The sequence below is a fragment of the Narcine bancroftii genome, chromosome 1 (genome assembly GCF_036971445.1).
Source record: "Narcine bancroftii isolate sNarBan1 chromosome 1, sNarBan1.hap1, whole genome shotgun sequence".
Taxonomy (NCBI): domain Eukaryota; kingdom Metazoa; phylum Chordata; class Chondrichthyes; order Torpediniformes; family Narcinidae; genus Narcine; species Narcine bancroftii.
The window spans coordinates 264,860,607-264,875,960 of record NC_091469.1 but is presented as its reverse complement, the minus strand read 5'-3'; the positions used below and the strand labels follow the sequence as shown (position 1 = coordinate 264,875,960).

Below are 15,354 nucleotides of genomic sequence, written 5' to 3'. Positions count from 1 at the left end.
ATGTCTGAGAGAAGAAGTAGAATGAACCAATGATTCATTTTAGATGTGGGGAAGTGTAGGAGAATGCTGATGCATGGCGTACCATCATCTTATTGAATAGTTGTGCTTTTAAATAACCAATTAGTGTTTAAAAAATTCTCATGCCATGTGGAGAACCAAAGAAACTCAAAAATCAATATTAGTACTGTTGCACAGGGTTTAATTCTAAACATACAAAGGAGGATATCTTAAACTAAATATCAAGGGTAGCCAATGCATCACCATTTTCTAGAAAAGGCTATCTACAAATTTGCCAATGTCACCACAGTGGTTGGCAGAATCAGACAGCAATGAGGAAGCATACAGGAGGGAGAGATCAGGCTCGTTGAGTGGCGTCACAACAACCTTGGCAAAAACCAAGAAAATGATTGCAGACTACAAGAGGAAATCGGCAGAACACAAACCAATCCTCAATCGAGATGTTAGCAGTGAAAAGGGTCAAGAACTTGATTCCTGGGTATTAACATCTCCAAGGATCTGTCTTGGTGCCTCCATGTCGATGCAATCATGAAGAAAGCTTGCCAGTAGCTACACTTTGTGAGGAGTTTGAGGAGATTTGGTATGTCACTGAAGACTCAAACTTCTACTAGTTACATCACTTCCTGGTATGAGGGTGCCTGCACTCAGGACAAGAGAAACACCAGAGGGCTTAACTTGGCCTACAACATTGCGGGCACCAGACTTCACTCCATCGAGGAAGTCTACAAGAGGCGGTGCCTGAAGAAACCTCTTCTCAAGAACTCCCACAACTTGATCAATGCACCCTTCACTCTGCTAACATCAGGGAAAAGGTACATAACATGAAGACGAGCACTCAGTGGCACGAGGGCAGCTTTTATCCCTCCGCTATCAGATATCTCAATGATGAATGAACCATAGACACTAACTTTGTCTTTTGCACTATTTTAATTTTTTTGTGAGGTGGTTTATATAAACGTTTGCACTATGATTGCTGCAGCAAAACAATGAATTTCGTGACATGCTCACATCAATAAATTCTGATTCTGAGAAACATATTCTGAGATGAGATTTGGTATCATTGCAAACAATGTAGCAAATACAAAAGCACTGAATTTGCACATTTCTGCTTCTGATGCATGGCATATATACCCTTTAGGTCTCCAAGCAGAAGTCCTATAAATTGATATTTACAATTTGTAATGTTTTCAGTCCTTAAAGAATCAAAAATACTGGAATGAAGCATCAAAATAGCTGTTCTGGAACATCTCAAATCATCTTCTTGCTCTAATATCTTCAAGTGGATAAATCAATAAAGTTTACTACAAAAATCCAACATCTTACAATGAAGATAGCAAGGCAAGATTGATCTCCACCACTACTAAAGAATGTTTAGAATGGGCTGTTTAAAAGCAGACCATCAAGAAAGCCATTATTACATTGTTCAGTTACCACCATCAGCAAATCATGTTGAAAGAATAAAGTTGCTTTGAATTATTATGGATTTAAAAAAAAACAAACATGTGGACATTTTCTAAGAGCTACAAAGGAAAATTGAATTTTGTCTTGCTCCATGCTAGAATGCAAATACGAGGTGACCAAAAGTTCAACCGTTACCATACATGCACAGATAACATCCCAATCAGAAATTGGAGAGGTTCCAGGTCCTCGTTAGATGAATGGGTTACTTATGTGTAGTGCACGCACCATCTCACACAGGTGGTCACCCTTTGAAAAGATCCAATCAGATTTTCCTTACTTGAGATGCACCAAAAACTTCCAGCATTGGAGGACACCTGGATTTTAAGATAATTAATAAATTCTACCAATAGAAAGCTATATTGAAATATCAATCATCTAAATTGTTCTTTGTGAATTGTACATACCCAACAATTTGAATTACAAGCTTTATCTTGCAAGGCCAAATATTATGCTGGACAGGAAATTCACATACCATGTACCTAAACTTCAAACATATGAAAAACAATTTTCTTGCTTCTCAAATTCTAATTTAATATTGCAAAGCTGTCTACCATCTTTCACTATTCATCCCCAATGGTAAAGTTCCTGGTTTAAGGAAACAAGCATTTCTAACCAACAAATTGGTGTAGAAAATTTTGTATAAAGTTAAAATCAATTTGATTCCCAGTCCATATCAAGTTGCCAGACTGCCCTTCAGACCGCATTACTGCAGCAACTCTGGCAGCATTTGAAATTGCAAACTTTGGCATTATGTTAAAACCTACCATGCACAATATACTCCCCCAGATCATCATTTTCACTTCTCCCTGCAAAACATGTAATCACAACTGTCAAAAGTTTAGTGCTACCAACATATTAGCTAGAGACTTCTTTCTCTTACCTGATTACCTATTGTCAAAATCCAAGAATTTAAAGGCATGTTTCTGAGAGACAATGAAATCACCTCATTTACACAGTATAAAGGAGTCCCTTGTCTTTTTGCAAAACATCCATTCTGAAATGAAAAGCCAAAAGATTAATTTTCCACAAACTGGCCAATCATGTTTCTATGACTTGACAAATTCAGCTATTATTTAAACAGGCTTTCTCTTGTGTCATGAGTTCGAACAATCAAGCTCATTCAAAGTTTCAATATTAATTTTCCAAACAAAATTTACAAATTCAATTTGTACTCCAATTTCTTGAAGAATAACTGCAGGACAATTTAAGCAAATGTGTTCGCTATACATCTGCGAATGCTGTCAATCCAAATTTGTAAGAATTGTTCATGTGGGGAAACAACAGTTCTCTACATATTGAATTCCGATTTAAATGTGCAGAATAGAGTGATAGTCTAAAAAAAAGTTAAAGATCGTCAATGATTTTGGCACTCAAAATATGATGTCCTATTGGGAAAATTAAAATGGCTTAAAATCTAAATCCCAAATTAGTAAAGGGATGAGATAAAAAGAAATTTGTATTTATAAAGTCTTTCCCTTTTAGAAATCTTGCCAAATTGTTTTGAAGTGCTCACTGTGCTGAAATGTGGGAGACAGCAATTTTCCAAAAATGCTTGGTACACTTTAATAGATATATATTTGGCCAGGATGCTTTGTAAAATAGCAACCCAAAACTTCTGAAGCCAGAGGGATTTGAAAATATCGAGGAAAGATGCTGAGGGGAAAAAAATCTGTGGAATTTCACGTTACAGATTTATTCATACAAGTTAGAGGACCATTAAAAGTGATAGGATCATACCTCTACCCTCTACTTTTATGTTAGGAGAAAAGATCGGCACGACAATGCAAATAACACCTCAAAATAGCACTCAAGTTCATTTGATGCCAACAACCCTGTGGGCACATTACCATTTGCAAAGATTTCAAGCAGGCCATGGACATTACCAAACTATTTTCCTGATCAAAGCCAGCTCAGTTCAACTAATTTTCAACGGAGGTATTCAAACAATCCAGTAACCCAAAGTTTATTACAAACTGAAATTACTAAAAGCAAATTGAGTTTAAAATTGTAGGTTATCACATCAGCACCAAGTTGAAGTGAAATTAAAACAACCCTATGGTACCAAACAACACTGCTTGATCAAGTTATACAAGAATCATGAAAATCTTAGCACAAATTTGTTAATTGAAACATCAACTGAAAAGCCAAGATCTATGCCGGTTAATTTATTCAACCTCAAACCCCAGCCAAGGGCAAAATATTTGAAGCTGAAAGGACCAATGGAACATCTTAATGCACAGAGTGCAGGCCATTAATCTTGACCCGCATTTTTGGAATCCAAAGCAAAATATTGAGATAGATCTCAAATATGACAACGTCTTGTAAGATTTTTCTTCACTCATCCACGCCAACATTAGGAACAATTCATCTTGCTCTTAAGACCTTTTAAAATAGCAAATCATCTTCGTTCATTACAAAACCACAGTCAATTTTAAAATTAATGAAAACCCATCAAAGCATCATGCATAGGAAGAGCTCTTGACTTCAAGATTCCCTGCAACATCCCCTCCAGGCTTTAAAAATTGGTGTATGCATATACCACGCAAGAATATCATGCTCCAATAAATCAAGGATCATTTTCAGGTTTTAGCTATTACAAATACAATTGGAAGATGCAGAAAAGTGCTCTTTAAACTAACATACTTAATCAACTATTTATTCAATTGCTGAAACAAGTATTCAGCAGGGAAAGATATAAAACAGGGCTCCAGCCAGATGAAATACTATCATCAAGCCCACAGCTTTTTAAACTACACACAACTGAAAAACAGGTGTAGACCCAAACATTACAGAAATGGAAACAATCCCTCAAGTTTTCCCACCTAATTCATTTCCATTGTCAAAATTAGTCAAATCTTCTCCATGCCCTTAATGGAATCTAGTTTACTTCAATCTAGATCGAAATCCAATAAAGATGGAGTGCATTTTTAAAATTGATGCGTGGATTAATTACTTTTGTCTTGTGGAAGTTTCACCTACCGGACCACTTCCAAGTGTGAAGGCGACTGATTTTAAATTTTACAAGTTCTTGCCAATTCACCCATTAAAGGAGATATTTTGGCAAGTTGGAAGGAGAGAAAAATGCCATTTGCAGTTAAGTGTTGCACGTTCACAGCTAGCCGGTTCCACCTTTACAGCAGATTCAGCAAATTGCCAAAGTTTAGTTCAGATTGCAACTGTTCATTACAGATAGAAAGCAGAAGACAAAATCAGCATTAGAGCAACCAAGTGCAAGGATGGATATTTTAATAAATATAGATTTGTATGCAAAACTGATGAATCAAATAACGCACATCTGACCATTAAGATCAACAGCCAGGAATGAGGCAAAAAAAAAATTCACAGCAATTACTCAACTGGCTGAATCCAGCAAACAAAGGGTGAAGCTTTTAGGCAATAAACAGCAGGTGATCACACTCTTCTGGAAGTCCTAATGCTACTAAAAGCCACTCTCGGTGCAATGTAATTGGGCTTCAGTAGTTAATGTAGTATTGACTGCATTTATGGTCCTGTGTATCCTCTTTTACTAATGCCATTTGTATCGCCTTTGTACATTTACCATATTGCTTAGCCAATATCTGCTAAAAGCAATCCAAATCATGAATCATACAGAAAACTTTTAGCAAAGACAGACATCCAAAGCAGGAAATTTACAGTTGACTTACTACATAGTCCATTTCGAGAAGCAGGATTTAATATTGCTGACTAAACTTGCCTTGTGTTATGGTTTTCATCAATTACCACTTACCGAAACAAAGCAATTCTACCCTCTATTCTCACCGATTTAACCCCACCGTCACACTCCAATACAATTAGGTTGAAGTGCATCGCGGATAGCAGGCATGTTCAACGCGGGCAATGCATCTGCCGTCGTCTTGAAATTTCGGGGAAAGATGGTTTGAAAAGAGGGGGTGAACAGTGCCAGGATCCAACATCACCCTAAACCGCCCCCCTCCTAGCGACGCGCCACCAAGTGCAGCCTTGAAAGAGTTAAGTGTCGGTTTCCTTGGCTTGAACCAGTAGGAAAACAGACGCCTGACAAGTCACAGATTAAGTCCAATCATTTTAGTACAGAGTTTACGATGCATTAAGGTAGTATTTTATTAGAAGGAAACAAGTATCTCAAAATACCCGCTCGTCACCGCATTTGGTTGCGAAGCGAAGGAGATGGGCAGCGGCAAAAAGGGAGGAGAGTCGGAAACGGGGTTTAAAATGCAAGCGGATTGGAAAGTAATTGTGTTAATTGTGTCAATTTCATCTCCGTAGCAACCGGGCAAGCGCCAGCCAACAACTGATGGGGGGGGTTGGAAATACAAGGAGAACTAGCTTCAGTCGCTTAGGAATCAGGAAAGGAAATTAAAAAGCTTGAAGCATCTCGGTATTTGTGATCCGGCTGCTAATGTCTGACATGGCCCAAAAGCAACAGCCTGTGAATTTACCGCTGTAACTTTTTTTTTTAAATCTAGAGAACTAAATAGAACCCCCCCCCCACAAATTTCATTTAACCAGCGAGTTAGAAATACAAAAGGTTTGCGGCACCGTGGTTGAGAAAGCGGCTGACTGAGGGACGGTATCAAACCACCATCACACAAAGTGAAATTACAGTCAGGGGTGAGGGGAAAACAACCGGCGCGTACAAAAGAGTCGAAGCAGTTCGTTACGGAGGAGATAAAAACCGTCAGAAGCGATTAGAGTTTGGTCAGGGCGAAACCCCAATCGGAAGCGAGAAAGACGCAATGTTTGTACAAAAGGGCAGAGAGAAAGAATGCAGAGACAGAGCTTACAAGTGATCGCACCAACGTCTCCCACCTTGACTCAGTCAGTGGCCGTTCTCCTATCACCGGTAACAGTGGAGACACAACACCCCCCCCCTTCCCCCCACCACCCCCCTCCCCCCTAAAAAGTGTCGCATCTCACCTTCCTCCTTGTCTAACACCATGGTCCTGTGGATGTGGCGGAGTCCGGCGCACGGCGCTCCCTTCTCGGCTTCTCCAGCCAGCGAGATTCGGTGGCCGAACTGCTATCTATCTTGCCTTTTGAATACAGGGGGAAAAGCCGCGACAACCCACCGCTCTTGGTTAGTGAATTCTATAAGGATCGCACACCTTCAACGATCGTTCGCTAAAAATTGCACTAACCCGCTCTCAAATGCCGGCAAACCGCAACTATCAGCTTTTTCCTTCAATTTATGTGGTTCTGTACCCTTTAGGGTCCCTGGCTGGTGAATAAATGCACACATTTCCCAGTATTCCTCAGGTTCCCTGGTTAATTAAATCAATTCATTATGCTCATATCTGATTAGCAGCCCCCGAATCAATTATTCAATACACAAACATAATTGCCTGTGCCAGAGGTGTCTAAGTTTTAGCTTATTTAACTCCAAGGACACTAATTACCCCTAGGGCAAGGGAACTTTTCTCATTAATTCTGACAAATACAAAAGCCCATTTAAGGAGTGTGCGTGGTTGGCTCACAAAGGGAACATTCTGTAACACACGTGCATTTAGCAATGGAGATCGAGAGAGAGAGAGAGACTTTTGCTATTAATTTATAAATGGGTAACCTTACTCCCAGTACAATGGAAGAATATTCCACCCTTGAGTCCTTTATTAAACCTTGAAGATTAGTGGATTTTTTTTTGGGGGGGGGGAAGAATCATACCGATTTTCTCATGAAATGATAGAAAAGCAGTAGAATCCAGATTAGCCCCCTTCTCTCCACTACCACCCCCGCAACCAGGGTCTGACAGACACACACGCACGCACACAAACACTTTCCCCCTTTTTAACATTCAGTTCAACTTTAATCCTAACTATTAGGAATTAGGCATGCGGAGCTATCCAACGACAGTTCTAAATTACAATCAAACGGTTACCAATTACACAAATTATTGACGGCAGATTCTCTTTTCAACTGCAAATTAAGGCTATTAAGAAAGCCTTTTTTAATGCAAAAGTGACTAATTAACCAACGGATGGGAAATCTGCAGCCCAGATATCAAAAAAGTGCTCTGTGCACATTGCGGAAACACAAGGGAACCAATTAGTTTAATTATCAAAACAGCTAATTAAAATTGCACAGTTCCTAATTAGTTCTTTGCTTTTTCCTCTAATTGACAGGATGGAGATAAATGGGCAGCGGATGAAAAAAAAAGTGAAGGAAAACAGAGAAACTCTGGTTGAATATTTATGCTGACTTTATCTCGGTCTGTGTGGCAGCCTTGAAACTGGGAAATTAATGACCTTAATTCCCAAACTCTTTACTCTAACTGCGCTCCCCTCTGCGTTCCCTAAGCATTCTGATTTTTATGGGTCCAGCCACCCCGCCAACAATTTACACGGGAAATAAAAGCTCTGGGAGGTGAGCAGGATCCAACAATTCACTGCTTAATGTGACAGTTCCCAGTTAAAGACACAGGGGCCTCTTTGTGCGTTACATTTAATAGATGCCAGGAAGCCGATCTTCATTACGCATCGCTGGCAAACCGTCGTCGCAATGTTCTTTGTGACTTCCAATCAGGTTAATTAAGCAAGCTTCCAGCTTGATAGCCGGCGAGAGAGATTCGCTCCCCCCCCAAAAAAAAATTGATGCAAGTGTTGAAATGATTGTTTTTCTTGGTGTATTTTGATGCCAAATTGCATAGCCGTGGCGCAGAGTTAAACAAAACAAAATTGATACCAGGCACTTTTCAACGTCGACTGACAACCCAAGGAGACTTTACCGCTGCATGTGAATCGTTTTAAATGAAGTCTAAGCGTGGTTTACAATCGTCCCACCGAAAACTGTTACCGTTATTGAAGAGATGGATTGTCTTGTGTTTAATCAGATATATGCCCCGTCTTTAGAAGGTATTTACCTAGCTTTTGTTTTTGGCTGCTCGCCACCCTTCACTCACCCTCTTCTCCCAATGGAATGACTGTGAACATGGAGCTTGCTGTATGGGAATTGCAGGGCTCACTCGACTAACACCTACCAAAAAGTGTTTTGGAAAGTCAATGCCTTTTAGAATCCGAATGAATAAAATTGAGAATTTTGTCACGCCGAATTGTGCGAGTTTGGGCCGTTGGTTGTTCTATTTTCCATGAACCGCCTAGAGTCGATAGTTTCATTCCTCGCACACGGAGGATATTTGGTCCGCAAATCCCATCCTTCTCGTGAACTCTCTTCCATAGCTCAATTGTCAGTAAAATATCTCACTGGTTTGCCGAAGCAGCATTCCAAAACTACTAATAATTAACTGACAGCTTCCCGGTAGAAAGTTTTCTCAGGTCCTGGTATTTTGTTCAAATCATATTTGATAATATTATATACATGATTAATTGAGTTGATTAAAACCATCACCTTTGCACGACAGGTATGTTCCGGGAGCTGCACCGCTCAACATCCATTTGGAATTGCAGCAGATTGTGTGTTTGCAACATGTTCATCTTTCTCCCCCCCCCCACCACCTTTGTATTTCACGAGAAAGCTAAACATGACCGCACGACTCACTCGTGAAATTGGCAATAGTTCGGCTTGAATTAACCCTATAGAATTTCACTTCATTTCGGAAAGCAGGATTTTCAGGAAGGTAATTCTTTACCTCAAGATAGTGACTATGAATGTTTTGTTCACTTAAAAAAATCTCCCTTAAAATGAAGCTTTAATTTATAAAACTGTGGGTAGAATAACCACAGCAGGGAGCTAAATGCAATACTGTAACTGATTTACTCCATTTTTCCCTAACTGATGAAAACTATTCTCTCATGTTTGCTCTCTGGTTTCATTCTTCACGACTTCAAACATGACCCCTAAATTGGAACACATGTGGGGATAAAACTGAAAAACAACGTGGGGGCTAAATCATACTTTGAAAAACGTAAATGCTTCATGTTATATAATTGAAGTAATGAAGAGGATTCTCAGCTTGGTTTGATCGAAAACACTGCACAACAATTTTTTTTAAAAAAGTTTGCTTCTTGAAAAAAAATTGGGATTATGTCAGACCACCTCAAACTGAACACAAAGACGATTTCAGATGTACTGTGTCACAAAGGAAGTTGGAGAAACATTAAATTAAATTTTATTGAATTTAGTATGTTTAATGGCTGACGCATTGCACGAGTTCAACTGAAATATGTTGTTGCTGGTTTTCATTTGTCCTCAGCATCTGATGCCGCTTGTCTCAGTGCCCAACAATAGTTGGCCAGTGTTGATGAATTCCATTTTGCACATTTTCCGCTTTTCTATGGTTGCAATGTCCTCGTGAAACCCCTCACCATGTTCGTCACCGACTGCACCAAGATCAGCAGGGAAGATGTCCAAGTGCAAATGCAGAAAATGAATTTTCAATTACATGTTGCCATTCATGGATTTGCATGTTTGAAGTAGTCTTAAAATATGACAGGAAATCTCAAACATAGGTTATATCTAAATAACGGTAAGTGACAGGAAATTTTAAAGGTGATTTTCATGTTCAACAGTCCAAAATCCATAAAATACACCCAAAAATCTTCAGGAAGCAAAAATGTCATTGTCCAGTGTAATAGTCTTGTCATTGAGTCACATTATTGGGAATTAAACCTTTACCCAAATCCAATACTTATCTGTCCATCATGCAAGACTAACTGCAGTTGTGGTAATACACACATTTGGGCAAGATACTTAATTGAGATCCTTTCTGCTTGATCCAGCAGTTCAGCTGGATGACAATATACAGTGCCATCTATACTGTTTGGGACAAATACACTTTTTTTCCTTTATTTCCCCTCTGTTCCACAGTTTGAAATGAGTAATCAAGCAATTCATATGTAATTAAAGTGCATATTCAAGATTTTATTCAAGATGATACATATTGGTGTGACCATGTAGAAATTTCAACACTTTTTATATATCGTCCCCTCATTTCAGGGCACCATAATGTTTGGGATATTTGGCTTCACAGGTGTTGGTGAGTACTCAGGTATGTTCAATGGCTTCATTGGTGCAGGTAGAAGAGAGCTATGCCTTCATCTAAGCTTTTGATTACCTTTGAAGTCAGTAGTCACCATTTTTAAACATGAGGTCAGGAGTTGTGCCAATGAAAGTGAAATAACCCATTATGAGGCTGATAAACAAGAACAAAATAGTAAGAGACACTGCCCAAACCTTAGGATTATCAAAATTAACAGTTTCGAGCATCATTAAGAAAAGTGTACAAGTGAGCTCAATAATCAGAAAGGGACGGTTATTCCAAGGAAGACCTCCACTGCTGACGACAGAAGAATTCTCATCATAATGAAGAAAACCCCAAACATATGTCGTACAGATCAGAAATGCTCTTCAGGAGGAAGGTGTGAATGTTTCAATGGCTACTGTCTGCTGAAGACTACATGAACAGAAATACAGAGGCTACCCTACAAGATGAAGACCATGGCAAAGGTGGCATGCTTTGGGTCTTGGACAGTCCCTTTACATTTCCACACTTTGCTCTTGCCATCAAGCTGATACAGGTTAATTTTGGTCTCATCTGTCCACCTTTTTTCCAGAATTATGTAGGCTCTTTTAAATACATTTTGGCATACTGTAATCTGGCCATCCTTTCTGTGGCTAACTAGTGGTTTGCATCTCATAGTATAGCCTCTGTATTTCTGTTCATGAAGTCTTCCGTGGGACAGTAGTTATTAACATATCCACACCTGCCTCCTGAACAGTGTTTCTGATCTATGTTTGGGGATTTTTCTTCATTGTGATGAGAATTCTTCTGTCATCAGCAGTGGAGATCTTCCTTGGAATACCAGTCCCTTTGTGATTACTAAGCTTACCAGTACGCTCTTTCTTCTTAATGATGTTCCAAACTTGGATTTGTTCATCCTAAGGTATGGGCAATGTCTCTTACTGTTTTATTCTTATGTTTCAGCCTCATAATGGGTTCCTCGACCTTCATTGGCACAACTCTGGTCCTCATGTTAAATAATGGCAATTACAGACTCCCTAAGGTGATCAACAGCATAAAAGCAAGCCAATCTATCTTACACCTGCACCAATAAAGCAATTAAAAATGCCTGAGTCCTCTCACACACACACCTGTGTAGCCAAATGTCCCAAACATTATGGGGCTCTGAAATGAAAGGACTATGTATAAAAAAGTGCTGTAATTTCTACATGGTCACACCAAAATGTATCCAAATAACCTTGAATAAAATCTGAAATGTGTACTTTAATTACGTGAATTTTTTGATTACATATTTAGAACTGTGGAGCACGGGAAAATAAAATTAAAAAATGTGGTTTTACTCTAAACATTATAGAGGGCACTGTAGATCCACGGCATTGTTTGAAGCTGATCAGGCAGGATTCATGGTCAACATTCCTCCCCCCAGAAAATACCACCAGATACCTAAAGTGACTGTGATTTTGCTAACAGGTAAATACATTTTCTGTCCACTGAGCAGTTCTGAATAACTTGACAACAGTATTTTAAGTAATTCATTATTGGGAATGTACTGAATTGCTTGGTACAGTGGAAGAAGATATCGGCATATTCTGATGGTATTTTAGTGTATATATTATGAATAAAGCATTATGGAAGAATGTTGTTATTCACTTTTATACAAAGTGTGAGGAAAATGATCAGATGCAATGATGTATCTTAATTGGGAAAAATATCTCTGACAGATATATTCATATTCTGCTTGGTTCAAGATCATTTTTTTTTAACCTAGATTTCAATGGCAAATATCCAAATATTTTTGGTCTTCATACAAAGTCATAGATCATGAGTTCCATGACTAAAAGTGCAAGCCGTGCCCATGCCCAACTCAATACATTTACAATAAAGCAGCCTGTCATATCAAAGTGATGGTTATTTTATATTTATTATCTACATTCAAGTCCATGGAAAGTTCAAGTGGGAAAATTGTTCAAAACAATTTCTCCCACGTGAATAACTCCTGCGCATATAGAATGAACTGCATCTTCCAGATCATGTGCCCTTTAGATTGCCTCTATTTATTTTCTAAATTGAATCAAGTTAAGTGTTTCAAGGTAAGTCAAGTTTATTGTCATCTGATTGTACAAGTACAACCTGATAAAACAGCGTTCTCTGGTCCTTGGTGCAAAATATGCAGACTCGTGCAACCAGACATAACACACGTACAGACAAACAATGCATATGCAGGACAAGTATTTCATTTATACATATAAATAAATAAATAAATATTATTTCATCAATACGACAGTCTTGGATGTTTAGAGTGAGCAGTTCCTTTGGTCGTACAGCATTGCCCATTCAGAGCCAGCTCTTCAGCGCTTGACGTCCTGCTTTGCGGAAACTGCCAAAATGTTTGGCCTGGAAGTCAGCCTGAAGAAAACTGAGGTCCTCCATCAGCCAGCTCCCCACCATGATTACCAGCCCCCCCACATCTCCATCGGGCACACAAAACTCAAAACGGTCAACCAGTTTACCTATCTCGGCTGCACCATTTCATCAGATGCAAGGATCGACAATGAGATAGACAACAGACTCGCCAAGGCAAATAGCGCCTTTGGAAGACTACACAAAAGAGTCTGGAAAAACAACCAACTGAAAAACCTCACAAAGATAAGCGTATACAGAGCCGTTGTCATACCCACACTCCTGTTCGGCTCCGAATCATGGGTCCTCTACCGGCACCACCTACGGCTCCTAGAACGCTTCCACCAGCGTTGTCTCCGCTCCATCCTCAACATCCATTGGAGCGCTTACATCCCTAACGTCGAAGTACTCGAGATGGCAGAGGTCGACAGCATCGAGTCCACGCTGCTGAAGATCCAGCTGCGCTGGATGGGTCACGTCTCCAGAATGGAGGACCATCGCCTTCCCAAGATCGTGTTATATGGCGAGCTCTCCACTGGCCACCGTGACAGAGGTGCACCAAAGAAAAGGTACAAGGACTGCCTAAAGAAATCTCTTGGTGCCTGCCACATTGACCACCGCCAGTGGGCTGATAACACCTCAAACCGTGCATCTTGGCGCCTCACAGTTGGCGGGCAGCAACCTCCTTTGAAGAAGACCGCAGAGCCTACCTCACTGACAAAAGGCAAAGGAGGAAAAACCCAACACCCAACCCCAACCAACCAATTTTCCCCTGCAACTGCTGCAATCGTGTCTGCCTGTCCCGCATCGGACGTCAGCCACAAACGAGCCTGCAGCTGACGTGGACTTTTTACCCCCTCCATAAATCTTCGTCCGCGAAGCCAAGCCAAAGAAAAGAGAAAACAGCATTCTCCTTGCCCATGGGAAGAAGCTGTTACTCAGCCTGGTGGTGCTGGCTCTGGTCCTCCTGTATCTCTTCCCTGATGGAAGCAGCTGAAAGATGCTGTATGATCCCTTGATGGAGGGGGAGGGAGAATCCAGTGATCCTCTCTGCCACCCTTATAGTCCTGTAAATGAACCTTCGATCCATTTCTCTGCATCAACTGTTGAAAGATAGTGTATCATTTTTTTTTGCCATTTTTCTGCAACCATTCTACTGCAGTTGTGTAGAAGATGGTTGCGATTTAACAATTTGGAAATTGTGGAAGGGGCACGACCCAAAATGGTTTGTGTGGTTTGAAAGCATGGTGGACAAATTTGAAGATTTATGGGACAGACAATGCTTTATTGTAGAGAAACTGAACTAAAGCCAAAGGCAATTAGAATGTCATGTGTTAATCGTACAGCATCTGTGTCAGGCTATTTCTGTGCAAATATGTAAGATTCAAAAATTACTACAAAGATTCATATTTGAATACCCAGCATTCTGGTAAATGCTTAATATAATAAGCTATATTATGATTCAGGGTCTTTATAGAAAGCAAATGAATCCAAAAAATTTGGTGAAGAATTCACGGCAAGAATGTGACTGGATCGTGATTGGGTGAATGTCCATAAAAGAAACTCATTTGTTTTTTTGCTTATTTTCAGAATGCCAAAGTATGCCAGGATTCTGTCAGTAACACCTGGTTGTGTATATTTCATGTCTGCCGTTCTTGAATTCTGTGGGGATATGTAATTTTACTTCTATTTTTCTTTCAGGTGCAAACGGATATCATGTGATGAAGAGGACCTATCTGGTCATTTTACTGTGCAAAGACTTTTTTAGTTCCAATCAGCTAATTTTGAATTCTCCAAATTGTACAATACAAACATAATTAAAGACATTGGTCAGAGACTGCTTTTTATCTTTTAGGAACCTCAAAAATGTGGAAAAATATAGTAACAATTTTACTCTTTGATTACTATTTCATTCATCTTTAAGTATAAAATTGTCAATGAATAGATTTCACAGATATTGTTGTTCAGGGAAAGTATGCGCACTTAAGTACTTTTATGTCAACTTCAGAACTTAAGTTTACTTTTATCTCAGAAGAGCAGCTCGCCTTTCCTTTAGCACCAACATTTAATTGTATTGCTATGTTAACGTGGACAGCTGGATGGAAGCTGGCCTAAACTATTTACACTTAGTAACAAAAGAAAGATTTTAATTTCATCTGTCTGGTCTGAATTTAAACATGGGTCACAGAGAAGAATGGGCATACTTTAACCAGCTGTGAAAACTATCTCTCTTCTGGATGATGCATCATTACATTTTAATGGTTGGTGAGGTAGATTTTGGCAAAGATTTAACTCCTGTGGAGTAAAGCAGCCCAGCATGTCCATTCCACAGGAATGCTCCTTGCAAACAAATGAAAACCTTCTGTCATTACAGAATGTTGCTTTCCTGCATTGCTCATCGCCAGCCATATTCTGAAAGGGGATGCTCCATGAACAAATTGAATCAGGGGATATTTAAATAGATATTTCTTGCGCACATTTAAAGTTCAAATTATAGATGCAATATATTCCAATTTCTACTGCCGTACATTTTCAATGATCAAGATACCACATTTTCTCTT

At 39.5% G+C, this 15,354-nt stretch overlaps 1 protein-coding gene and 1 long non-coding RNA gene across 9 annotated transcripts in view; one reads left to right on the top strand and one right to left on the bottom strand.

Moving 5' to 3' along the window:
- lmo1 (LIM domain only 1) overlaps positions 1–6,905 on the bottom strand; it is a 42,583-nt gene extending 35,678 nt beyond the window's left edge. The window contains exons 1-2 of one of the 8 annotated variants that reach the window (XM_069897491.1): positions 6,264–6,290; positions 2,360–2,473 (exon numbers count right to left, since the gene is read on the bottom strand). Coding sequence is in view for 1 of the 8 variants with exons in the window: in XM_069897472.1 (XP_069753573.1) it covers positions 6,397–6,418 (22 nt within the window). In the remaining 7 variants the exon portion in view is untranslated. Of the gene's footprint in view, positions 1–2,243; positions 2,265–2,359; positions 2,474–5,227; positions 5,446–5,610; positions 5,665–6,263; positions 6,324–6,396 lie in introns of those variants that run through there. The other 7 variants (XM_069897483.1, XM_069897472.1, XM_069897500.1 and 4 more) reach the window with 7 other exon arrangements.
- On the top strand, positions 5,718–8,524 carry LOC138742731 (uncharacterized). Its single transcript, XR_011344379.1, has 2 exons — positions 5,718–6,556; positions 7,599–8,524. It is a non-coding gene; the product is annotated as an uncharacterized lncRNA (long non-coding RNA).
- Positions 8,525–15,354: the final 6,830 nt, after the last annotated feature.